General features: G+C 38.0%; 6 protein-coding genes across 6 annotated transcripts, besides 11 other annotated features; 3 read left to right on the top strand and 3 right to left on the bottom strand.

Annotated features, from left to right (window-relative positions):
• Positions 1-159: 159 nt before the first annotated feature.
• Positions 160-219: a microsatellite.
• Positions 220-3,154: 2,935 nt separating this feature from the next.
• Positions 3,155-3,196: a microsatellite.
• An 893-nt stretch (positions 3,197-4,089) lies between these two features.
• Positions 4,090-5,496, top strand: PVX_123680 (hypothetical protein, conserved; the record flags this gene model as incomplete). Its single annotated transcript, XM_001617248.1, has 1 exon — positions 4,090-5,496. The coding sequence occupies one exon, from the start codon at positions 4,090-4,092 to the stop codon at positions 5,494-5,496; it is 1,407 nt and encodes a 468-aa protein (XP_001617298.1).
• Positions 5,497-6,081: 585 nt separating this feature from the next.
• PVX_123675 (hypothetical protein, conserved) lies at positions 6,082-9,341 on the top strand (the record flags this gene model as incomplete). Its single annotated transcript, XM_001617247.1, has 6 exons — positions 6,082-6,132; positions 6,984-7,052; positions 7,389-7,504; positions 7,836-7,931; positions 8,530-8,807; positions 9,295-9,341. 6 exons carry the CDS (start codon positions 6,082-6,084, stop codon positions 9,339-9,341), a joined length of 657 nt encoding a protein of 218 aa, XP_001617297.1.
• Positions 9,342-10,521: 1,180 nt separating this feature from the next.
• Positions 10,522-12,379, bottom strand: PVX_123670 (hypothetical protein, conserved; the record flags this gene model as incomplete). The annotated part of the gene is made up of 4 exons (XM_001617246.1): positions 10,522-10,695; positions 10,996-11,245; positions 11,392-11,743; positions 12,112-12,379. 4 exons carry the CDS (start codon positions 12,377-12,379, stop codon positions 10,522-10,524), a joined length of 1,044 nt encoding a protein of 347 aa, XP_001617296.1.
• Positions 10,737-10,784: a microsatellite.
• A 936-nt stretch (positions 12,380-13,315) lies between the features above and the next one.
• PVX_123665 (hypothetical protein, conserved) lies at positions 13,316-14,365 on the top strand (the record flags this gene model as incomplete). Its single annotated transcript, XM_001617245.1, has 1 exon — positions 13,316-14,365. Exon 1 carries the CDS (start codon positions 13,400-13,402, stop codon positions 14,363-14,365), a length of 966 nt encoding a protein of 321 aa, XP_001617295.1. The 5' UTR covers positions 13,316-13,399.
• A 460-nt stretch (positions 14,366-14,825) lies between these two features.
• On the bottom strand, positions 14,826-16,753 carry PVX_123660 (hypothetical protein, conserved; the record flags this gene model as incomplete). The annotated part of the gene is made up of 1 exon (XM_001617244.1): positions 14,826-16,753. Exon 1 carries the CDS (start codon positions 16,362-16,364, stop codon positions 14,826-14,828), a length of 1,539 nt encoding a protein of 512 aa, XP_001617294.1. The 5' UTR covers positions 16,365-16,753.
• Positions 16,311-16,416: a microsatellite.
• A 309-nt stretch (positions 16,754-17,062) lies between the features above and the next one.
• PVX_123655 (hypothetical protein, conserved) lies at positions 17,063-25,538 on the bottom strand (the record flags this gene model as incomplete). Its single annotated transcript, XM_001617243.1, has 3 exons — positions 17,893-25,538; positions 17,380-17,731; positions 17,063-17,271 (listed from the first exon to the last, which is right to left on the bottom strand). Exons 1-3 carry the CDS (start codon positions 25,420-25,422, stop codon positions 17,063-17,065), a joined length of 8,091 nt encoding a protein of 2,696 aa, XP_001617293.1. The 5' UTR covers positions 25,423-25,538.
• Positions 17,889-17,989: a microsatellite.
• Positions 21,146-21,165: a microsatellite.
• Positions 21,683-21,710: a microsatellite.
• Positions 22,297-22,320: a microsatellite.
• Positions 22,455-22,513: a microsatellite.
• Positions 25,539-25,568: 30 nt separating the features above from the next.
• Positions 25,569-25,589: a microsatellite.
• Positions 25,590-25,595: 6 nt separating this feature from the next.
• Positions 25,596-25,640: a microsatellite.
• Between the last annotated feature and the right edge of the window lie 39 nt (positions 25,641-25,679).

Below are 25,679 nucleotides of genomic sequence, written 5' to 3'. Positions count from 1 at the left end.
ATACATATAGCGAAAGGCACAGGTAAACACCAACGTGACAGAAAAATGACTGGATCAGATGAAGAGTTTGAAATAGGCGACATCCTCGAAATAAAAAAAAAGAAAAATGGCTTCATTTACCTAGTGAAGTGGAAGGGCTACTCAGACGATGAGAACACGTGGGAACCAGAAAGTAATTTAGTCCATTTAACAACCTTCAAAAAAAAAATGGAACTTTTAAAGTCGACTTATTTAAACAAAGTCGATACAACACCCAACGATGGTAAACTCTTGAAGAACCATCTGTCGTCATCTTCCTCTCTACAAGAAGAAGTCAGCACCACTAGTATCATCAAAACCAAAGGTAGAAACCCACTAATTTCAAAAAAAAAAAGTAATAAAAAGAGCCTTACGAACAAGTTGGAAGGGAAGAAATTGTTATCTCCGCATTCGGATAATTCACTAAAAAGGAGTGACGAGGAAGATAACGAATCAATCAAACAAGAAACCATTGCAAGCCCTCACGACAGCACTTTGCTAAATGTAGAAGATGTATACAGCGTTAGAATTAAAAATAGAAAGATGGAGTTCTTGGCTAGCTTGAAAAACGCCTCGCCACAGTGGGTAGAAGAGTCCAATATACGAAGAACAGGACATCTAAACATAAAAGTAAACGATTTTAAAAAATACATACGGAGAAAAAAAACATCCAAGGGAAATAGAATTGTTATCAAAAATTTGCACAACGTTGGAGACGAGTTGTACATTTCGGTTATACACAATATAAATAACAAAGAAATTCACAGCTTGTACCCCTCCAAAGTTATTGAATACATATACCCACAAGAACTTTTAAATTTTCTTTTGTCAAGACTTCGATACCGAACGGCCTAAGTATGTGAGCACATACGACTCTATATATGCTCTTGTGGCACAGGTGCGCAACGCATACCAAGTTGTGTGCACCATACGGGTATATACATAAGTATAGATGTATATATGTGTGCTCACCGAGGCATAACGAGGCCCGACGTATACCACGTTGTTATAGCGACGTACTATCCCAACTATCCCCCCTATGCGTATGTATTGCTCACCCATTCATCCTTTACTTACAAAATTTTATACCCTTTATTATAAGTGGCTAAATATGTTTAAAAAAAATAAAAAAATTATAAAAAATATATCCCAAAAAAAGAAAAAAAAAAAAAAAAAAAGAGAAAAAAAGGAATACACATTTATAATCCACAAAATGTATAAAAATTCGTATGGATGAATGAAAAAGACAAAATGTAAAACTATTTTTTTCTTTTTTTATTCATTTTTTTTTACTATTTTTTCACTATTGTTTCACTATTTTTTTACCATAGCGGGGTACCACAAATGCATGATTTACAATCTATGACCAAACGAATATCTCTGTGTATACATGCATACATACCAGATAGCATTTTTTTTTGTGTTTATTTAAATAATTAACGAATACTCTTATTTCTATTTATATGCGTATATATGTATGTATACGCGTATATATGTATATTCGTATATATGTATGTATATACGTATACGTTGCATATGTGTATACATGTATGTACACCTATGAGTGCGTCCACACGGACCCGTCGCGCGCGCATTCATCACACACACGTACATACATGTATAAATGCACATATGCGATCACCCACACCCTCCACGATGCAGTGCCAAGCAAAGCAACACACGTATTAAGGCGTACTGTTTTACTACGTTTATAATACGCACACGAACAAACGTGTATGTGTATATGTATATGTGCATATATATATATATACATACATGAATGCCCAATTTAGTAAAAAAATCGAAACGTCAACAGTAGAGGAGACGGAAGAAGCATTTTTTTTCGAAGTTATATATTTATAAAGATGTGTAGGAAACTTTTACCCTTTTTATGAACCCCCAATGCAAGAATGTTTAAATACATTTCCATTTTTCAATTTAACAGTTATATACAAGTAAATGTGCTAATGCATATATATATACATATGTATATGTGCCTATACATGTATATACACACCTATGTATGCGCTCGCGCTTACATTTTGAATGTTAAATACATTAGTCATGAATGTAAAACGCGAGCGCACAATCGATTGTTTTAAGCATATTTTTTTCTACCCATTTTCAACAGCCCCATATGTATATGTGCACATGTGTATGTGAAAACATTTGCCGCAGTGTACGCAAGCACACTGTGCATGTATAATTTACGTATACATATATACATGTACATGCGTAACCCTACACAAGTTTTTTTTCAAAAAAAAAAAACATTCATATAAAAGATTAACTTTTTTGTCAGTATTGTTGATATTTTTTTTAAAGAAATATTATAAAAAAAAATATCCTTTTAAGAACACATTTGACAGAATCCTCCAAAATGCAAAGTTTTTTGCAATGAGTAGAATTTTTCCAACCTTTAACAGGGTGAAAAAAGGGGTACGGCAAATTTTGCAGTCGTTCAAATGACGACAAACAACCTGAACAACATTCTACAAAAAAAAAAAAAAAAAAAAGCTACCTCGTTCATGTAAATGTTGTAAGCAAAATGGCTATTCTGAAAAAAAAAAAAAAAATATTTTTGTCACACGAAATGTAAAGAAAGAAAAAATGTAAAATGAAAAAAAAAAAAAAAAAAAAATGCATATAGATACCCCTCACAACAGCCCTGTATGATATCGAAAATGTCAAACGTCGAACATAAAAAAGGAATAAATGTCAAATATATGAAAAGAGCACAATGTACGAAAATATAATAAATAAAAGAAATAAAATTACACATACGTAAACACAATTTTTTCTATTTATACACATCGTGTATTAGAACAAATAGCAGGCAACCCCTTTCGTTGTCATATTTTCGAAGGTATCTCTCTAACAAAGGAAAAAAAAAAAAAAAAAAAAATCGATTTCAGTCAGATGAATACACAATTTGATTTTATAATTTTATTTCCTTAATTAAAATATATTTCTTATAATTTAATAACTCATTCATAAATTATATAAATAAAGGAAAAAGTATAATTAGAAAAAAAAAAAAAATTGATCCCGCAAATTTACACGTTGAAGGCACGTATAAATGGTCCTCCAGAATATGCGTGAAATGAGTGAAAATAATGTACCATTTTAAAAAAAATAAAATTTTCTTACCTTTAATTTTTCTTTTAAAATATATAAATAGCATTATTTTGCAATAAAATATATTGTGTAAATATAAACATTTCGCTGTGTATATATCCGGCTTATTTTGTCATTTTTTCAGGGGGTTAAAAAAAAAAAAAAAAAAAAAAAAAAAATCATGAATTGTTCTATGCCAGCAAGAATTTTTAAAAAGCTGCATGTACATGGGCTTAACGAAAAAATTGTTATGTACATATAAATAACGAAAATGTTTTCAAAATTGCGCAAAATTATGAATAAATTTGCAAAATGGCACAACATGTCATAAAATAAACATCCAATAAGACATAATTATGCAGAAATGGTGAACGAAAAGACGTTTTTTTTTTCCCACATTTTTGCTTTTCTATTCTGTTAATACAACAGTGAGGCAGTGTGTATAAAAAGGGAAAAGTACAAATGTTTTCAAACCTTTTAATGACAGTACAAATGTACATAGATTTTTTCTTACACAAATTGTGTACACATTCTCACTTATAAAATGCCAGTTTAACATGCAAACATGTAGATTGAAAAATTTTGTCGTTTGTTCGTTGCAGGAGTGTAATTCTGCACACTGTGAAGTCTTATTCGCTGTTGAATTTATTCATTTCCTTTTTATTTTTAAAGCATGTTACATTTTATATTTTATGTCAAAATACAACATCGTCCTAGGCTCTTTTTTGTGTACGTGCCATTATAAGTACTTCAATTTGCAGACGCGGGTTTTTAACCCTACATGAAGGAAACAACTGTGTGTAAAATGTGTAAATAAGAAAAAAATAAAGAAAAAAAGGAAAAAAAAATGTAAAAGAAGTAGAAATATACAACTGAGCTTAAATTTCTTTGTGCACACACAGCAGTTTTTTTTTTTTTTTTTTTTCATTTCCCCCCTATATATATACTGCAAAAATGAGCGTCCCAATTTGCAGCAACTATTTGCACAATGTTTACCTAGAATTTAGCTTGTTTAACAATTTTTTAAAAGATTTAAATCAAAAAATAAAAAGTGGCAATAACGAAAGGTACACGCCTATATATGACAGTTGTATTGAAAATGCATATAACATACAAAATAAATTTCATGCATGGAACAGTGAAGAAGAAGATATTGATGAAAAGTTCATAGAATACTTTTCTCAAAACTTTATTATAAATATTAAAACATTTTTAAGGACCAACTTCTGCTGCATAGATGAAAATTTGGAGAATTTAAAAAGTAGAAATAAAAAATTAATTGAGAAATTAAAAGTGGACTTGGAGAATGCGGAAAACCAGGAAAATTATATATACGAATTGGAAAAGAACTTAAAATGCGAAAAAGAAAAAAATAGAAACGCACATAATTTACAGGATAAAATTAACAACCTTGTAAATCAAAATGAAAAACTTAAGAACAAAAACGAACAATTGGAGATGTCCTCATGGAAACAGCAAGAAGAAAACAGTAAAATAAAAGTTGAGCTGAAGAAATTTTTGTCTCTCAAGGAAAAAAAAAAATATATTGATAACGGTAAAAGATCTTATAACAGATTAAACAAAAGCATGAGTACGCTATTTAAACGAATTAATAACAACATACGGAGAGGAAAGAAAAATAAATTGATGTTGGAAAAAAGTAGGAGCTACAGTGCCAGCTTTTTGCATACGCTCAAAAGTATAATGCTTGAGGAGGAGGATCTCGTTGGTGAAAAAAATCGACATACTGGAGAATATGGGGATGAAGCGGAAAATTGCGCTCAAAAAAATGATATACAGAAAAATTGTGCGCAACAAAATGGCATACTGCACAGTTGTGCCCCGAAAAACGGTGCCCTACAAAATGGAGCACTGCAAAATGGAGGACTACAAAATAACGCACCGCAAAGTGGGGAACTACAAAATGACGTTACAACGAGTGACCACTTTGGCCACGACACCAGTGAAGATATAAAGAAGAGAAAAAAACAAATTCGTCGGGATCACCATGCGCATCGTATCACTCACGAAATAGTTAGCAATATGATCAATTCAAGCAATTTTTTTTTTAGAGGAGACAAAAGAGGAATATGTAGAAATGAATTAAATTGCTACAATTTTGACGAAAAGGATGATTTTAACATTAAAGGTCAAAGAGAAAAGATCTACACAAATATAGAATCTATAAATGATGAAAATACAAAAGGGAAATGTTATAAATGGGACAAATTCGCCAAAAATAGCTGCATGCTGAAAAGAAATTTCACTCATAGTAATTACTGCACCGACGGAGAGAATACCTTGTCTTGTTGCAGTAACACTTTACTTATTAATATAAGAAAAGCTCTAAGTAATAAATGAAAGAAATGTAAAATGAGAGTGAATAGCATAGCAACTATCTTATTGGGAGTAGGCAGGGAGCAAAGTGGATTAAAAAAAAAAAAAAAAAATCTACAAAAAAAAAAAAAATGAAAATAAAAGAATAAAACACTAAAAGTACATTTTTTAAAAGTAAAAAGAATCTATATCAATAGTTATATACGAAAATATGCAAAAAGCAAGGAATGAAGGAGTAAAAAAGGAATATAGAGCGAGTTCCTCTTTTTTATGTTCCCACAAGTGCTATGCACCTTGAGCACTACAAAAACGGAACATTGTTTCGCCTCTACAACATTATAATTTGCTTTGTAATTCTCTTTTTTCTTTACAGGAAGTAACAGAACGTTTTTAATTAATTCTATATTAAGAAAACGGATATGTAGAGTTAAAAAAAGGAAAAGGGGGAAATTAAGAACATTGCTTAAAGAGAAAGAGGTAAACCAATTTATACTATATTCTATTTCGATATTGCATTTCATTTTTTTACTTTACATTTGCGTAAGACTTAAGCTTTTTCCGAACTAGTCATGTTGTTCGAAATCGACATGATTAACGAAATTGCATTCTATGGAGGTGAAAATTGAAAAACATAGGGGAAACAAGCAAAGAAGCAAAGAAGTAAAGAAGCAAAGGGGTGCATACAACATGCTCCGACTTAGGGGCTGTATTGCATGGGTGTTTTTTAAGCAAAAGAAAACAAGTGCATATTTTTAGTCTTACCAATTTGTGCAAACAACTTCATGTGCTTTCTACATGTTGGATAGCTTACCCGTTTATGCTAACTTATTACATGCTCCTTTATTTTTTGGCTTTTTTCCCGTAAATTATCATTTTTTTGTTTTTTTGGGAATCATTAAAGCTACAGGCTTGTTTATATGGTAGTTTACATGTTAAATGTGGTTCACCATATTCACTCTCTTATAAAGTACCTAATTTTGCTTTCCACTTTGCTTGGTAGCTTGTTCACATGCAATACAAGTGCTATGACGTACAAATTGCTTAGTTTGTAAAAAAGTTTTTTTTTTTTCTTTCATTAATTTTTATATGTAAGATAATATTTTTGTTCTACATCTCAGCATTATTGTTTATGTATACTTGCAGTGCATTTGTTCTGCACAGTTTTGCATTATTTATCATTATTATCATTATTATTCATCATGTTGTGCTCCCTTCTGCCACATGCCTATTTTTTTTTTTTTTTTTTTTTTTTTTCTAATTATACTGCACCGAGTCTATTACCTATTGACCACTTTAAGCTCAAGTGTTTATATGCAGATATGCACACGTATACATACATGTGTGTGCACATTAGTTGATTAAAATTGTCGAAGGTGACATTTCACTCTTATGTCTCCTCTTTCGACCTGGTTATATACGTACAAACGTATGGATGCACTCATTTTTTTTTTTTTTTTTAACTCAAATAAGATTTAATTTTTTTTTCTTTTTTTTTTGTTTCATTTTTGCAGAAATGTAATTTTAAAGAGTATGCTCAGAAAGGAGATGATCAGTTGCATGCCGTAAGCAACATGATAATGGTACGTTTGCACCGAGTATTATCTCTTCATGTGTGCGTATGCCAGAAGAACAAGCACATACACGTCAACACGAGGTCGACTACATGTGTATATGAGTATGTTTCACTTGTGCACGTGCGTGTGCACTTATATCTGAGCATGTAGTAGTGTATCTCACACGAGCAGCTGTGTGCAACGAGAAAATTTTAAAAAAGAATTTGCACGCTTCGATGCGTGGGTGCATATGCACACAAAGGAGAGGATAAAAAAAAAAATATATATATATATGTGTGTGCACATACAAAAGAACGAAGAAATTCCTCATTCGTTTTAATTTTTTTTTTATACATTTCGCAGGAGGACTACAGAAGCACGATTGGCAATTTTTATGAGTGCATAAAAAAAGACATAAAAATTGTGATTGAGCGGAACGGCAACATAAACGTCGACCTTTTTTCGAATTATTTCAAAAAGTAATTATTCAATTTTGAGCTTACCTGAGCCTTTTTGCTTGCCACCTTGGCTCGAGCGTTTCTTGCTTATTTTGTCTTTTATTTTTGATTGCACACTGGAAGTAAATGATTTGTCATCATGACAATTTTTGATCCTATTTCTGGTGCGAATTATGGTGCGATTGCTGTAACGTTCCCATCGTCGGTGCTTTTATTACCATTTAATTGTTTTATTATTATATTACTTTACTGTTTTGCTACCTTGCTTTTTTGCCGTTTCAGTGCTTTACTGCTTTACTGTTTTAGTGCTTTACTATTTTACTGATTTTTTTTTTTCGGTTCCCCCTTGAAGCATGATAAAGGAAATCCATGACGAGAAGAATAATGTGAAAAAAAAAAAAATTGATAAAATTACCAGAAAATATCTCCGGAAAATTGATTCTTACAGGTAAAGCGAGGAATTGAGCAAACTTATTTTGGTGCGACGAAATGCGTTGATGCGTATTCGCTTTGAGCAGAGCTTGAGCACGAGTGTGTGTAAGCATGTGTGCAAACATTTGTGAATTGATTTGCATATGCTTTTTTGCATTCTTTTTTGCACTCTTTTTTGCACTCTTTTTTGCACTCTTTTTTGCATTCTTTTTTGCGCTCTTTTTTGCACTCCTTTATGCACTCCTTTTTGCACTCTTTTTTTTTGATCTTTTTCGCACTATGCGACAGGTCTTAGACCCGTTCTCGGCCCTCCTCGCTCAATTGCCGACGCAATCGTGTCGCTCTGGTGCAGCTCCTCCGCATGGCTGTTTACAAATCGTTAATGGCGAAAGTTCTACGCGATGTGTGAATGCCAAGCTGCCTTACTTTGTTGCGTTTCGAGAGGAGAATGTTATTTTTTATTTGCCACATGTGCACGAATGTACGATACATTTTTGCTTATTTATCCGTTTCCTCACCTGTTCACCATACGTCTCCATCTGTCCACGTAAACTCTCATCCACCTCTGCGCCTATCATCCACTTATTCCCATACTTACATGCACATAAATGTAGATTACGGGAGCGAGACTTTTTCGAAGACGAAGGAAATGTAGAAAGCAGGAGTTGCAAATATCACAATAGGAGTTTAAATAAATACGACTCATTTGATTTAAGGAAGATTATAAAAAATAATTATGAACAACACGAATTGTGTAGTGACAATGAAGAAGAAGAAGAATCTTTTTCCTTCTATTTCTACGAAAATAGAAATATAAAAATTATTGACAGATTGAAGGATTTAAAAAATAACATTTCATTTTTTAAGTTTTATGATTTAATTGATTTTCCAAGTAAATCCTAAGTTTTTTTTTTTTTTTTTTTTCAACTTTGATACTTTTTCTGATGGCCCCATGTTTGTACTGGGCTCTCTTTGTAAAAAAGGTGTTCATTTTGTGGCAGCATTGTGGGTGTGGCCCATTAGCGTTGGTCCTTCTCACTTGTGGGGGCGTTTCACACTTTGGGGGGAAATCTCACCTTGTGGTTGACTCATAACACGGCGATTTTTATCTTCACAGCTTCTACCCCACGACTTCTACCTCACGACTTCTATCTTGACGCCTTCTATCTTGACAATTTCTATCATCAAATTTTTTAATTTTGTAATTCTATCTGGGAGAATCTAACTGGGTGATTCCAACTGGGTGGTCCCAACTTCCTTAATTGCAACTTTGTAATTCCTCCCACTTGGGTTGATCCTTCACATCCGTGTGCGCACGAGGCGAGCAGCGCTTGCGACTTTCTCTCTCCTCCAATCACTTGGTTTCCCCCGTCGGGCAGTCACAAAAATCATGGCGGACGACGAAATGGCGCAAAAACTGAGCTAATTGGTTAGGCGCACCCGTAGCGTACCAGTGTGTAAGTGTATACGTGCAATTCGGCACATGCGCATACGCTCATACATACATATACACGTGCACACATACGTATGATTCACTTACGCCCCCCGCACGACATGCCGCAGCTTTCGAGGCCGTCCGTGCACATTTGGCGCGCGTTCCCCAAGTAATCACGATTGCTTGTCGGCAGATGCCAGTTATAGCATCTCACATCACGAGAACGTGCAAAATTGCGCATACGAGTTCTCACCTCTGCCCCCGAGATGTACACGTTATGCATCACAGGGTCGTTTTTGACACGTCACAGATGAAGCGACACGCCTGGCGAAGCACACATGAAACGCCACGATCGAAACGTAAAACGGGAAGTGTCGAGATTAATGCACCAATGCCTGATCACGTGCAATAATAAATCGATCAATTCACCCTTTTCCAAATGCATGCTTAAAAAAATGAATCATGTGTGTCAGATTACACCCAATTTTATGCGCATCCGAAAGGCCTCCTCGTTTTTGTTCCCCATTTGCGTTTTTTTTTTATTATACTTTTTACACATTGGTCAAATTGAGAAGAAAGATAGTAAGTCGGCAGAGCTATCACATCGTAAGAAGGAACGCACGAATTGATGCGTTTTACGAGCGTAATGCGCGCATTTTTTTTTTTATTTATTTGTGTATTTCGTATTTGTTTATTTCTTTTTTTGTGTGTTTCTTTTTTCATTTTCACCTTCTTCGAAGTGTTGCGCTTTGGACATTTTTTGCGTCAAAGGCAAATTTTCCCTTTTCGCTATCGTCAACCATGCAGCAGTACGCTTATCCAAACTGAACAAAAACATGGCGTGTAAAAAAATACACGCAAAGAAATAGAGCGCAGTGAAGGGGCAGTCAAACGAAGCACAACCATTTTTACAACAAAGCTGAGGGTGACTCAGCACAGAAAAATGTAGCCAAATGGGCATACGGAAAAGAGGAAAAAAAAAAAAAAAATAAATAAATAAATAAAAAAAAAAAAAACAATTGCTTCGCAAACAGTTACACTATTTATTATCACAAACTGTTAATAAAACAAAATTATATTCTCTTAAAAAGAAATGCAACTTTTTCTAAAAAGAACACCATGTATTTTACACAAGTATGTTTATCCTTCCGCGAGGCGCCCTTTATCTACTTCACTCCATAAACTCTTCATTATTAAAATCTGGATAATCATTTTTTATATCCCCTTCTTCCAAATCGTCCTCCTGGCCAGTGTTAACGAAATACACTAGGGAGGCTACATACAATTGCACGTTTATGAAAAAAGACAAAATATTTTCGCTTTTGAAAAATGTGGGGATGTGTGCCTGTAGAGGTTGCCACGGGAAAAAAGGAATAATTTTATAACTTCATATGCGAGGGGTAGCGGCGTGGCGATTGAGGGAATGAATCGTGAGGGTGAACACGATAACTGACGGCTCTTCCGTGGCGAATCAGCTTCTCATCCATGCGATGTGGCATGTTTTTTCCCCCCAAAAGTAGATACACCACGGCGTATGGGTTACATATACAGGGGGCGCACACAAGGGCGAAGTAGGCACACATAGGTACGTACGAGCGCGCATTTGCTCCCCCCACTTGAGTACCCACATTTTCGCATGCATTACCCGGTAGTGCTTGAGGAATATGTTGCTGCAAAGCACTCCGAAGGAGGAGTGCACTAGGATCGGCAGCAGGGTTAAGAGTAACGTGCGTATTTTCATTTTCCTCTTTTCGTCCTTGTTGAATGTTAAGAAGTGGGCCGTCAGTAGCATATTCACTGCGACGGAGAAGAAGCCCATCTTTGAGAGGAACAAGCCAAGTGCGCTGATTGGCAGCATCAGCGCGCTAATGTTAATTACTTCAAGGAGGCTCTTCCTGCAAGGGTGTAGGGGAGGAGGAGGTGTAATATGTTTCCACAAAATGGTCTCCGCGGTGTGAGAAGTTGGCTCTCGTGTGTTTTGCTATACAATGGGTAGCCACTTGGTAGCCACTTCGTAACCACTCGCTCCTCACTCTCTTACGTCTTAAAAACTCGGAAGAGGAAGTGCCCACCGCCGCCCAACTCTTCGCCCAAATTTTTCAGCACCTGTTGCTTCACCCTTTCCTCGAGGTTCGCGCTCTTTATGTAATCAACAGACAGCTCGCTCGTGTACTCATCATTTCCAAACAGGTGAAACTTCTGCTTCCTTTTAAAGTCGTGCAAACTCCTTTGAATTATTTTCTGTGTGATAAAAAAAAACGTATCTTTATATTTTAATTTGCTCTTAATGTCGCTACACGTTTTAATGAACTCGTCATGGGCCTTAACCAACTCGTTGTAGTTGTCTCTCTCCGTTTTCCCAAGCTTCCTTAGGTATTCCTTCTCCTCTTTATCTAGTTTGGGTGGGGAAGGAAAAGGGGGAAAACGAAAAAAATTAGGAAAATATAAAAGCGCTGTACGGTGTATCATCTCTCTTAAGAGGCTAATAAGTTTTTTTTTTTCTTTTTTTTTTTTCCCTCTGGCCAGACGCGCATTTCACTGAGCTTCTCTCACTCTCGCGGTGCAACACATGTCCAGCTTTGAAAAGGGGAACCAAAAGTGGGAGCCCAGTGGTGTACACATATGTATAAATATATACATATGTTGATAATACACCAAATAGGCACACCGCATACGAATTTTTGCGCGAAATGGCATCTTTGCTTTGCTTTGCTTTTTTTTTTTTTTTTTTTTTTTCCCTTTTCGCCGCTCAAATGCTAACTTAGAGTATATCTGTCCTGCTCATTGGTAAAATAATTTGAAAAGAAAGACAAGAGTTTATTTTTGCATTTCCTTGGTTGGTTATTTTGCAGACATTTATAGGGGAACCATTTGTTAAGTGAACTTTTGCTATACAAATAATTCACGGACGAAATTGTTTTCACATAATTCTGCTTGTCGTTCCGGCTTGATAAAATTTTATAATTTACATGAAAACAGGTGTATGTTTTTATAGTCAGGATTACGAACAGGATAAAATTTGCTATCATTTTTTTAGCAAGCGGGGTTGTCATTCTTTGGCGCAAGTTGCAGAAAAAAAAAAAAAAAAATAAGAAAAAAAAGACGAGGGAGACGGAGAAGAAGAATGAGAGAACGAATGGGGTCGTAAAAAAGAGGGCCGTTGTTAATTCCCATTTCGATAATGCGATAGGAACGTGTGAATTTTGGCTAACTCGTTTTCTCCCCCGTTCGTTTCCATTTCTCCTTCTCCTTCTTCGCTGCTTTCATTCCTCATTTTAATTCAACAATTTTGAGGGAGTCAAATGGAGAAAAAAAAATAGAGGCATAGTTCTCTCTCTACACAATTATTCCATTTCCGTTCCGGAAAAAAAAAAATAAAATAATTAAGTGAACCCCTCGAATTATTTCCCCTTTCCACTTACATAAAACAAATGTAAGTTCGCGATAGGTGTAAAATAGTGAAGAAGCTACTTCATTTGCATATATGTATGCATATGCTTACGAGCATACATACACGTGAAGCAGTGATGGCAAAGCGGGAAAATGCGCTTTTCTGTTGGGGAATTTTTTTCCGATCATTCAAGCATTTTGTGACAATGGATTCTTTCGATTGTGTGAGGACTCCCACAGGGATGGCGCGAGGGGAACGCGGCGAAGGGAGCAGTGAAGCGAACGAAACCGGCTGAAATGAACTGACCTGAAATGAACCGAATTGAACTGGCGAAAAATGAGTCTCCCGGCTGCGCCGCATCCCTTTGATTTTTTCTTAATTCTGCTCTGCCATAAATTGTTCCACCGGCAGGCACAAAATGGATGAAGCATGAACGAGTGAGAAAAAGATTTGCCGTTGTTCCATTATGATCGCACGGAAGAAAAAATTGCCACGGGGATTTAAGCTACAGGGGAGACGACATTTGTGCTAAAATGCTACATAGAACATGTAAGTTTTTTTTTTTTTTTTTTTTCCTGCTACATGGGGAAAAAAGCGTGACGTATAGCTAAATATAAAGCTGCGCATTTTTTTTTTCTTTTTTTCCGTTTTAAACAAAATGAAGAACTCCCAGATGGAAAGGAAAAAATACTCAGTTCACAATTTGGTAAAACTGATTAATGAGAGGAATAAACAGAACGTAAGGAATAAACAGCCGGCTGTAGGGGCGGACGGTACGACAAGTATCAATGCAGCAGGGGACGGTCTGGATGGAGAAACGCACAGTAATTTTTTCCACGTGGAGAAGAATGGGCAGGTGGGAAGGAAGGACAAAGCTGGGTTTCCCGCGGAAGATGGGGAAATCGGCGGGGAGTATGACGTGAGAGACGGGAGCGTTGACGAAGAAGACGAGTGCGATGGTGAAGCCGTACGTGATGGTGAAGCCGCACCTGATGAGGAACGCGCTGACTGCACGGACGGGGCGGACACCACGCTGCCTCCAGGGGGGGGCGGCGAAGTAAAGCTGTTCATGTTTGATTACAACGAGTGCCAAAATCAAAAGTGCTCCTGTAAGAAGTTATATCGATTTAAAAAAATAAAAAAGGCACCCATCAATAAGAAGTTTAAAGGAATTGTGTTAACGCCATTCTGCGAGAAATTCTTCTCCATAAATGATAAAGCCACTGTGGAGAATTTTGGCCTGTCCGTAATTGACTGTTCTTGGAAATCGCTAGACTTATTGAAAAAGGCCAAATTCGCAAACCAGAGGAAATTGCCCTACATCATTGCAGTTAATAGTATTAATTATGGAAAGCCATACAAGCTCTCCTGCTTGGAATCGTTGGCATTCTGCTTATATGTCTGTGGCTACAACAAACAATGTACCGATATTCTCAACATTTATAAATGGAGCTCAAGTTTTGTAAATCTGAATGGAGAGTTGCTCGACATGTACAAATTATGCAACACGCATGAGGAGGTGAAGAGCGTTGAAGATGAGTTTATTCATAATTCGCTCAGCGAAAAGGAGAAGCGGAAAGAAATAGACCAATATAGGGTTATATACGAGGATGGCTACTTGTAGGTGTAGCTTCCGTCATGGAGCGTCCAACTTTAAGGCTTTCCTTATGGCGCGCCAGGTTTAAAACTTTTCCCATTGCACATCACCCGTTTACCTTTTTTTTTTTTTTTTTGTCATTCCATGTTGTGTGTATATGCGCCCCCGTGGGCTAATTTCCAACCGCTAGCTATTATGTGCATCCCGCATCCCGCATCCCGCATCCCGCATCCCGCATCCCGCATCCCGCATCCCGCATCCCGCATCACACAATGCGCTGCGGCATGTAACTCAAGCGACTAACAATTTGTTTCCCCCCGTTTTGTAGTAAAGGGTTGAGCGGCTCGCCCATTTCTTTACAATTAATTTGTTATAACGCAAAAAGGTTTTCACGCTGTAACGCGTCTCGGGAAAAAAAAAAAAAAATATATATATAAACATATATATATATACATACATATATACACCCCCCGTGCGCGTCACCTCCTCAATTCATGTAGGCCGTCCAATCGTACTTTCCATAGGCGGATTTAAAATTCTCCACTGCGTTCACATACTGCTGAAAGTTTTGAAAACATTTATAAAATTTATCCTTCTTAAAAAGATCCGTAAAAATACATTTACACATATTTATGTAATCATAATTATTTTCAATCACTTGTATGTACGTCTCCACCAGCGAAAAATTGACCGAAACGTAGGGGATCTGTTTCGGTAAAACGTTGTAAGGGGCATATTTATTTTTCGTGATAATTAACTGCTTATTTTCTCTATATAGAGAATTTATATCTTCCAAATTTTTTTTGAAATAAATTTTTGCCTTCTCAAGTAACTCCATTGGTATTATGTAACAATTAATATATGCATGTTTTGTTTTTCTCAGCGATATTAATTCGATGCTAGCATTAAAGCAGTTATTAAATTCGACAAAAATGCACGTCTGATTGCTTTCCTCCAGCATAGCTATTAGCGACTTCATGTGATTGCGCATATCTTGCACGGTATCAAAATTTGTGTTCGTTACGCTTGTGGTATGTTCAATTGGCGAAATGAACAATTGGTCTTTTAAAAAAACATTTTTATAATTATAGTAACATATGTATGATTTCTGACTGATGCTGATTATATTCAATTTGTTAATTTTGCTGAAAGAGTTTGAGTCGATGCAAAATTTACAGTCTACTAAATTTTTGTTCAATGCGTTTTTTAACAACATTTTTTCTTTTTTTTCCGCTATTGTTCTTTCCAATTTGGCACTCAACTGGGTGATTTTTTCCGTGTCATGAGTCTTCATTTTGTCTTCACTTTGGCTACAAAAATGGGTTTCCGTTTTTTCCCTTCTGCTCTTCCGTTTTGGTTCATCATCCGAAGGGGAAGAGCTCTTTTGCGAATGGCTCAATCGTCCCCCCACTTGGTAGCTCTTCCTCGTTGGGCTCTTTTCCCCATCTTCGTGCTTTTTTTCCGTTCGTTTGTGTTCCCCACAGTTGGTGGTTTTCTCTTTCCTCGGTTTTTCTTCCATCATTTCCTTCTTTCTCTTTTTTCTCTTCTTCCTTTTTTCGTCCTCCTTCTCCGTTTTCCTCTTCCTTCCCTTTTTGTCCCTCTCCCTGTGTCTCCTTCGATGCTTCTCTCGCTTTCGCCTTTTCGTCTTCTCATCGGATGAGGAAGATGAAGTGCGTGAAGAGGAAGAAGCGGAGGATGCGATTGATGATGCCGACGCGGATGAAGCTGACGCGTCCGAGGAGGCACTTGCCGAGCCCCCCTTCGCGCTCCTCCTCAAACCTTTGCTCTTCCTCTTAAGAAGAAAATCTTTACATTTCTGGTCGTAGCTTTCTTTATCATTGAGCTCGTCCCTCTTTAGCTTTCTCATATCAGACAGGTGCCGATCGTGCATTCCCTTAACCCTATTTTCCTTGCCCCCTTTTTTTTCATTCGCCTTCTCTTCATTTCGAGAATGTACATTATTCTGTTTCAGGAAGTTTAGGAAGTTGTTTTTCGCGTATTCGTAGAACTCGTCCACGTTGCTCATTTTGGAGTTGCCTTTGCGCGCAATGGGGGGAGGAACTGCCCACGTCCAATAACGCAGAAAGAAGAGGGAAATAAAACAAGCGAGTTAGCGAAAAAACGAACAAACCAAATAACAAACGAGCGACGACTCAGTTCACCTCCGTCGCTTCAAATCGCTGACGACGGCAAACGACGAAATGAACGCTCGCAGCTTCACTCAGTGCGAGTTGCGCCACATGCTAAGGATGGCCAATCCGTAAAAACAAAAAAACGAAAAAGCAAAAAAACGTATGATATATTTTACACTCTTCACAGAGCATTAAAAAGTGTGACAAATCAGGAACAGAAAAAATTACAAAACAGGGAAAGGACTCCCTTTTTACCTTCTCAATTATGCATAATTATCACTTTAAAAAAAAAAAACTAAAGCACAGAAACAACTTTTAATTTTAAGAAAAACAATTTAAAACATGTTTAGCTAAAATGGTTGAAACGTGAGTCCCTCGGAACGGTTCCTCCAAATAGGCGAAACGTCATGCAAACTTGTGAAAAAAAAAAAAAAAATCCAAATTTTTTTCAACCCGTTTAGACCTTCACTTGGGGGTCATTAAACTTGTAGTGATCAGTTAACGCTGTCCGAATCGCTTGAATTTTTTATTAGGAAATGCTGAGTGGGGAAAAGAAAAAAAACGAAAAAAAAAATAAGCTTTTTCGTACCCTTTAACAAACCCGTCGCACATTTGCAAAATTTTTATGCACGCGCTTTGCGTAGATGATACGGACACAAAAGTTATGCATTTTTTTATTATTTCTTTTTTTTTTTACGTTTATGTAGGGATCATCCGTTGACTTAATCCATTTGTTGGACTCCCTTTTCGCGTTGGCTAATATGGCCTCTCGTATTTTTTCCGGGAATTGCATAACATCACCTGGGGGAAGAAAAGGGGGAGGTGGAAAATAAAGCGATTCCCTCAAGAAGCGTAGCGGTGTAGTGCATACGCCATACGCCGCACATCCACATGAAAGAAAAAGATTACCCGAGGGGGTGACGAAATCCATCTTTTTGACAACCGTGGGAACTTCGTACTCGCCCATTGTTGCATTCATAATTGATAAGCTGTTCCTACTGTAACTGCAGGTAATTTTTTTTATGTTAAAGTAGGACGGTTTGAAATACTTAAACATGTAGAGGGATGGGTTTAAAAGTTTTATATGATCGTAAATTTCTGGTTCCTCGTAGATGTTTTGTTTTTCCTTTTTCTGCTCCATCTCTCTTCTTCCGTAGTAGGAGTAGGATAAATTCGTTTCCTTCTTTTTCGCTTTCTTATCATCGCTACTGACTATTTCGACTGCGCTGAATCCGTACAAGCAGAGGTTGTTCATCAGGACCTGCGGGAGGGGGGGGCCACATGTGCCGCGCGCGTGCGTGCGAAAAGGTATGTGCACACGGGCATGCCCGCTCAGGAAGTGCGCATCGGGAGAGGTGCTTATCGGTGGAGGTGCTCATCGGGGGAACCGCTCAACAGCGCTACTGCACTCAGGGAACGCACCAGAATTTCGTCCAAGTCGCAGCACACATCAATCGCTTCCACAGCGTCCCACAGGGGGTCGTGAACGGGGGAGGGGTTCGCAATGAATATTATTTTGCCCCGTGCGACGGTGGCGTCACCACCGCTATTTGCGCTCTCCGGATCGGGGCTCCTCAAATTGTTCATGTTAGGTTTAATCCTAAATTTGTTAAAAACGTTACTCGTGTGAGGGACTACAGGGGAGGAGCTTTCTTCTTTTTTTTCGATAAGCCCAAATTGTCCCCACATGTACAGTGAATGTTTAGTATACCCAGGCTTCGCAATCAAACAGACAAAATTGTCGGAGCATGCAATTTTGATTACGCTAATGTTTGGCGAAAGGGAAGTCAAGGGGTAGATAGATATTTCATCGAGGTTTCTTAACTTCTTCTTATTTAACCCTAAGATGCACTTGTAATTATTACCCCAAATGTACAGAGAGGTTTTATCGCTCCTTAGGCACACATTGTAGCTGTCATTACATAGAATTGAGTGGCACCCAGATATTAAAAACACAGGTTCGTACACATTCTCGCAAAAATATTTCAAGTTTATGAAAAAGAAATTGCCACTCATGTAGAGATCACCCTTTCTACAGATGTACCCACTATGATAGGATGCACAGTTAATATTCTTAATCTTAATTTTGTTTTTTAAAAAATGTTTTATTATTTTAGGATATCTTACTATACTCCTTTCATATTTTTGCCCGCACTGCCCAAATAGGTTACTCCCCCAAGAATATACATTTCCATTTTCTGATAAAGCTAATGTATGTTCAGACCCACAACTAATGTTTGCAATTTTATTTGTTTCACTTACCACTTTGGTGAATTCCACGATTTTTTCATTTTCCCCCTTTGCATTTTTTTTATCTATTATTTGGTAATCTACAATGTCCTGCATGCACTCCCCCCCATGGGTATTCGAAAAAAGCTTCTTGTCAATTGTGAATTTACGTTTGTGCTCGAAAATTAAATGTTGGATGTTTTTCTTATACTTGCTGCATAGGCTGTACTCTGCGGGGTTGCTCTCTCTTTTTTTCTCCTTTTGGGGGGGCGAAGCGTTTTCTTTTTCGCTTTGGGGGGGGGAAGCGCTTCCATTTCCGCTTCGGTGAGGTGAAGTGCTTCCTTTTCGGCTTTGGGGAGGTCTCGAATTTCTTCTCAGCTGCGAAGCGACGGTTCTGTTTTCTTCTGGAGGGGGTCCCACACTGCTGGAGGTGCTTTCCCTTTTGGTGGTATCCCACGTTGAGCTACATCTTCCTCCGCTATGATCTGAGAAGTTCGTCATGTCCTGGCTCCTTCCCCGGGGGTAGGCTTTCCTTTCGCTGCGTTTACCGTTTGGCTGAATCGGCTCCTCCCGACCGCTCACCCCCGCGTTTGCTAGGTGATCCACTTTGCTGTTCGTTGCTAGGTGGTTAACTGTGCCGCTCCCCATGCCGCTCGTGTGGTAGATAAAATTCTTCTCAAACAGGTTGTAATAGCCGAGCTGCCCATAATCGTTAGAACCCAAGCTGTACACAAACTTGGCGTAGTAGTTCTTCCGGTCCCCATAGGTGTTGCTCTTCCGCATGGTGGTGGTGAACCCGTCTTGGGCATCACCGACAGGCTCGCTGATAACACTTTGGCTGATTAGCAGAATGGTGTGGGATCCCCCAACGAAAATTTGAATGGACCCAAAAACGGGAATGTTAAAAATGGTATTCTGGCTATTGTTAGTGCATTTCTGAAACAATTGTTCCATGTGAATAATTTTTAAAATGCTGTTAATTTTATATGCCCACGGGAGGGTATAATGATAGGAGACATTTTTATACATTTTTAAATTAAACACAATATTAAATTGATGATTTTTCTTTTGGAATTTCTTAAAGTAAAAAAAATACCACTGTTTTAGTAAAATGTGATAGGTTAGAAGCTTTAGAGCTTTTTTCTCCTTCAAGATATAATATTTGTAAAATGGGAAATTATTTTTCTGTAAAAAGTAATACTTGTTCTTGTCATACTCACTACCGTATATGTTAAACTGCACTTGTGAGAAGAGTGTTTTTAATTTATAAAAATTTTTCCACCACCTTTGAATTAGAATTATGCTTTTCTTCATTTTGATATATCTAATCCTTTCTACGCATGTATGTATGTACGCCTGTGTGAAGTATATGGCTCCCATCAGCATGGTGAACTGCTTCCTCACCACATACGCCTTGTAGTTGCTTTGAATTTTAATCACCGCTTCGGGAATTTTAAACTGACTCTGAATGATATTTCTGCTGTATATATTTTTTAACAAGTAATGGTAATTGACCTTAATGAGGACATTCGAGTAGGATACGTACTTTCTCTTAATAGATAAGAAGCAAATTTTTAAAAATAGTTTTTTCTGGAAATTTGTAAGACACATGTATCTTCTAAAGTAGGATTGAATTAAAAGGGCAGATTTGTTAGGGATAATTATTTCGTTCAAATGTTTTACAATTTTTACCTGAACGAGGTAAGTTCTAATAGCGCTGTTAATATTTTCTATGGCCTTTTTTTGAAAGAGTTCCCTTTTTAATTCTCTATATTTTCTTTGCTGCATTATTTTTCTATACCAAGATTGTATGTATACACTGGCTGCATGTCGAATTAGCTTCTTTTCATTCTTCATGAAATTCTCTTTGCACAACTCCAGCGTCTCCTTCGTTTCGTCAAAGTCTTTATTTTTTACAATGTAACTGTAAAATATGATAAACGATACGAATAGGTTTTTCCTTCTCTCCATTGTTTTCACCCTTTCGAGAAAGAGGAACCTCCTCATGTAGTTTTGAATGGTAACAATTTTGTCTCTAAGGAAGAATTTTATTTTCCTATTTTTGTACGACAAGTAGCAATTCTCAATTTTGCGGACGTAAGGCACTATCGATTTTACGTACTTGGCTCTCAAATTTTCTAAAATGAAATAAACATATTTGCTTAGGAATATAAAATCCCGGAAATAAAACGTATTTTTTGATATGTTAAAATTGTACAAAATTATTTTGCACAGATCTTTTTTCTCCTGAACGTTCAGGCAGTTTAGGTAGTTGAAATTTTCTGCGTTCTTTGGGGTTTCTTTCTTGTTGGGTGCATGGCTTTGTGGGTTATTCTCCTGCTCGGTTACCACCCCTCCTCCGGCCACGTTCCCCTCAATGCTTTCTCTTGAACTGGGCGCGGCGTTTTCACTAGCGCTGTGGGCGTCATTCCCACTTGGGTTGGAAGCGTCGTTTCCATTTGCATTGGGAGCGACGTTCCCCCTTGGATTAGTAGCAGCATTGCCAACTGAGCTGGGGGCTACATCCCCATTAGCACTTTCTTTAACACTTCCATCTTCATTTGCAGCATCCCGAACGGTCTCACCCACGTTCGTATGAGCTTCCACACCTGCATGTTTTTCCCCCTGTTCAGCCCTCCCCACACCTCTTACACAGCTGTGCTCGCCCCTCTTCTTGCACCTGAGCTCGTAATAATTGACGAGCTTAATCAAGTCCCCATCCCTGCTGACGTGGATGCAGAATAGTAAATACTTCTTGATAAAGTCTAGGCAGGTTAAGCTATGGTACAAATACTTCAACTGGTAGTTAAAAATTCGTTTCAAATTTAGCATGTCTATAACAGATTTGACATGTTCCTTGTTTATTTTTTTTTTCAGTTCAGAAAAATCGGTGATTTCTTCCCCTGATATTGTAGCAGAATTGAGAAAGAAATTTCTGCTTGACCTTCCCCTGCCGCCAAAAAATGCCCTATTTGCAGATGAGGGGAAAAATATATCCCCCCTGAACATGTTACTTCGGTGGCTACCACTGCTGCTGCTGCTGCGAGATGTTCTCCCAACAGAATAGGCACCAAACCCTCTGCCAGTGCTTCTGACATATTTGGTCATGTACTTGGGCACTAGGAATGTATCTTGCCTTTTCCTCTCCCTCTCATTTAGAAGAAGCACGAAGAATTTCTCGTACGTATTTTTTATAACACTGGAGAAGAAGCAAATTTCGTCGTATAAAAAGTTGCTCTTAAAGTTCTTTAGCGGGAACGAATTTTCAAAAAATAATTTTCTTAAAAATTTCATTTCACTCTTTTCTATGATTTGTATAGTGTCATTAAGTGCACACAGATCTTTGGCATTATCCAAAATCATGTTGTTGCATCGGTACGTAACCGTTTCGTCGTTGTAGTGCACTATGGAGAATTTTTTTTTTCTCCTTCTCCTTCCTGCCAGATTGCCTCCACCCGCATGCCCCTCCTTCTTATCACCTTTGGCGATCTCTCCCATCAGCCTTAGCAGCATTTTTTCCGCATACTCCTCATCAGCCAATTTTGTTTCTCTCTTCCTCCGTCCATCCTTCCTATAATGGGTGGTTCCCACGGGGTGATCACCGCGATCGCGCCTGGCCCTACATCCGAGGCTATCACTACTATTGCCGCTATCTCCCTGATCGCAAATCCTTCTGGAGTGCACCCCCTCAGTAAGGCGCCTGACTACACGTGAAACTTCTACACAAAATAGGTACACCATTTTGTAATACTCTGCTTTTATGACGACGGATGGGCTTATGCCCTTTACCTCTTGGCAATTTTCCAGGGTGCGTAAAAATTTATATGTATATTTTTCTAGCAAATGTAGGATGGTATTTTTTCCAAATTGGGAAATGTAAAAACTGATTATACTACCTCTACAGAGGTGATCACTGAATCGTTTGTACTTTTCCACTGTACTTCCTATGGCAGAGTCGTAGTCATCATTTTCTTCCCTCGACTCGTTTAACGCATTTATTGTATGCACGAGGTAGCTATCCATATTAAACATTGACATTTTCAAATAATACTGGTGCAGTATTTCGTTATATATGTTGTTAATAAGTTGGGTTAAGTTGTTGTATTTTTTTTGGCCACTCTCACTTTTTCTTTCTTCCGAGATGTTTGCGGTCAGGCCCGTATTGCTATACACATACAAGGAGTGAGCAACGGTACCATTCAGGAAGTAAGTTCTAAGGTACTCATTAATTTGTTTTATTATTCTAACTTTTAATCTGAAAAAGATAGTGGAACATAAATTTTTGAGCCTTATGGGGTTATTTAACATTTTGATCATCCCCTTTAAATCGACACCTAGTAAGAAAGCAATGTATTCCTCCATGATGTGTCCTGCGAATACTATGAAATAATTGGATTTTTTCTTTCTCTCTCCACTTCTTCTGGTTATACTTGTGTACATGTGATTTTCGTGCCTATTCGACTCATCGGTTTTTTCCCCCCCACTCGTTGCCGCACTGTCGTCCCTGCCCATTCGCAGATGGCTGCTATTGCTGGAATGCATGTCAATGTTCCTATGCAGCGGCGTGCACATCTTCCTATTTTTGAAGCTGCGCACTTTGGTCTCCTTTTCTTCAGCGCGCCCATTCTGTAGAACCTGCCTAATGCAGCTTATGCTTTCTTCTTCATCCGTAAAGGAGCTAAAATCGCTGCTCAGGTACTTCTCATTTTGAAAATTTATAAAATTTGGAAAACTCTCATTTGAATAATCTGAGGATGAGGATTTTCCCCCCTCTCTCTTCATGGTGTTTGACTTTACTAACTTTTTATAATCCTGTACATTAATCAGCTGCAGTTGTAGGAAGTTCAGCGTTTCCTCCTCATTTTTGTGCAAACATGTCCTTATGGTGATATATATATTAATAAAAATGAGTGCAAAGTTTAACTTAATGATTGAGAGAATTTCCCCTTGTGTGAATCCTAGCTCTAGGAAATAATCAAACGTCCTGTTTATGTCGGGTTCCTTTATTTCTATGTCGACAGGGGCGTCTACATAATTCTTGTAAATTTTTTTTATATCAAGTGTGTGCAATTTTAAGTGCTTGTAGTATTTGTTTGAGCTATCCAGCAGGGTGCTTCCGAGGAGGAAAAAGAATATGTAGGGTATATTAAAAATTTCGTTTTGGTTTCCTCTCCCCTTTGAGCGTCGCTGTTCGTGGTGCTTTGTGCGCTCTGCATCGGTGCTATCGGAGTCGTTGCTCGAACTTGCATGTGGTTCTCCTCTTTGGGCATTTTTTTTTTTTTTTTTTTTTTTCTTCTTCCTGTGATCATATTTGCTGGGAGTCCCTTTTTCCCCTCCCCCGTCGCTGCTACATTGGGAGTGATCCATTTTGTGATGATCTCCCCGAGCACGCGTGTGGGTACTCTTAGCGACACCCTGTTTGCCCTGCCCATCTGCCCAATTCAGGCGCTCCAAGAAGCTGCCCATTTTGGTGCAAATATTTGTCACATTGCTGTGGTCACTTAAAAAGCACGGAAGGACATTGAAGTAGAGCAGTTTGTTCCTGCTGCTGAGGTGAATAACAAAGTTGTAGCATTTGTAATTAAAAAATAAGTTGAGCACATTCATAACGTTTTTGTACGCGTGATACAGTTCTTTGTTTTTCCCCTTCTTTATTATATGCTTGAATACATAAGTACTTACTACGTTCTGGTTGCTGTTTTTTTCTCCACATATGAAGATTAATTTATTCCCATGATTTGATGTACTAAGCTGCGGATCTTTGGAATCACCCAGGTTGTTATAACTGCTGGAGTTGATGGACCTCTTGGACACGCTGCTTGGCTGGTAGGCGCTCCTACTGTGTACGCCGCTTTGTCGCGAGTTGGAAGCGGTGGCGCTGCCCTGGTCGAGCCCGTCGCTCGTGGGTCCCCCAAGGGAGCCGTTACCATCACCGCTAACATAATCATTTTCTATGTCATTTGCGGTGCCGCTTGCACTCCCCCCAACCGTGCCGCTGAACGTGCCCCCGGCAGAGCCCCCGAGCGAGTAGCCAACCGAACCGCGCACAGAACCTCCGAGGGAGTCACTGCCATAACCGTCGATAGAAGCGCTCCGCGGGTCGGTCCTAATGTTGAACAGCTCGTTAAAATCTATTCTAAAAGTGCCCAAAATATCTTTGTGCACTTGCGCCATTTCATCGTTGCTTTTGATATATAATTCCTTTTTCAATTCCGTTAAGTTCTTTTTCCTCTTCTTCTTAAATTTATCAAAATCGAAGATGTTCCCTCTGCCCAGATACATTTTTTTTTGCCCCAAGTAGCGGAACACATTTTTGTCATCTTCCCCGTAATTGCCATCAGAAGAATCATCCGAATTTTCCTGCGACTCAAATTCGGACTCTCCTTTCCCCAGCTTCTTCTGTAACGTGTAATTAATGAACGAACTAAATATATAATTATTTTTGTTCTTCGTTTTGAACACCAGTTTGTAAAACGCCTGCACGTGTTCATGTGGGTTGATGATGATCAGCATGTTGTTAAAGATGCTCAAATAAATATTTTCGTTGTACCTTCTGATGATCAAGTCGCAGATATCTGAATTTTCCTTGTACACGTAGTAAATGTCTTGCAGGTTCTCCATGTTGTGGCTGCGGGGGGAAACGAGGAACACTCCACACATGTGTATAGAAGTGCATACAGGTGTATAGAAGTGCATACGTGTGCATACATTTGCATGCTTCATCGCGCAGGGAGCAAAACTTGTTCTCTCCCCTTCTGCGTGCAGAGTGAAGCCACGTGGATCAGTGGTAGACACCCATGCGTGTTGTTTTTCTCCTCAACCTACCTCTTGGTGTTCCCATTTTGGATGGCAAAACAGTCCGTTTTTTTATTCAAAAAATAGTCATACTTGTTTGGCAAGATTAGTTCGTTATTTTGTACAGCAAACTGTGCTTTCTTCTTTTTCCTTTTCCGTTTAATTAAATAATCTCCATTGAAGTT

This window comes from Plasmodium vivax, chromosome 14, assembly GCF_000002415.2.
Source record: "Plasmodium vivax chromosome 14, whole genome shotgun sequence".
In the NCBI taxonomy this organism is placed as follows: Eukaryota; Apicomplexa; class Aconoidasida; order Haemosporida; family Plasmodiidae; genus Plasmodium; species Plasmodium vivax.
Note: the sequence above shows the minus strand (reverse complement) of the source record. Positions and strands in the feature narration are given on the sequence as shown.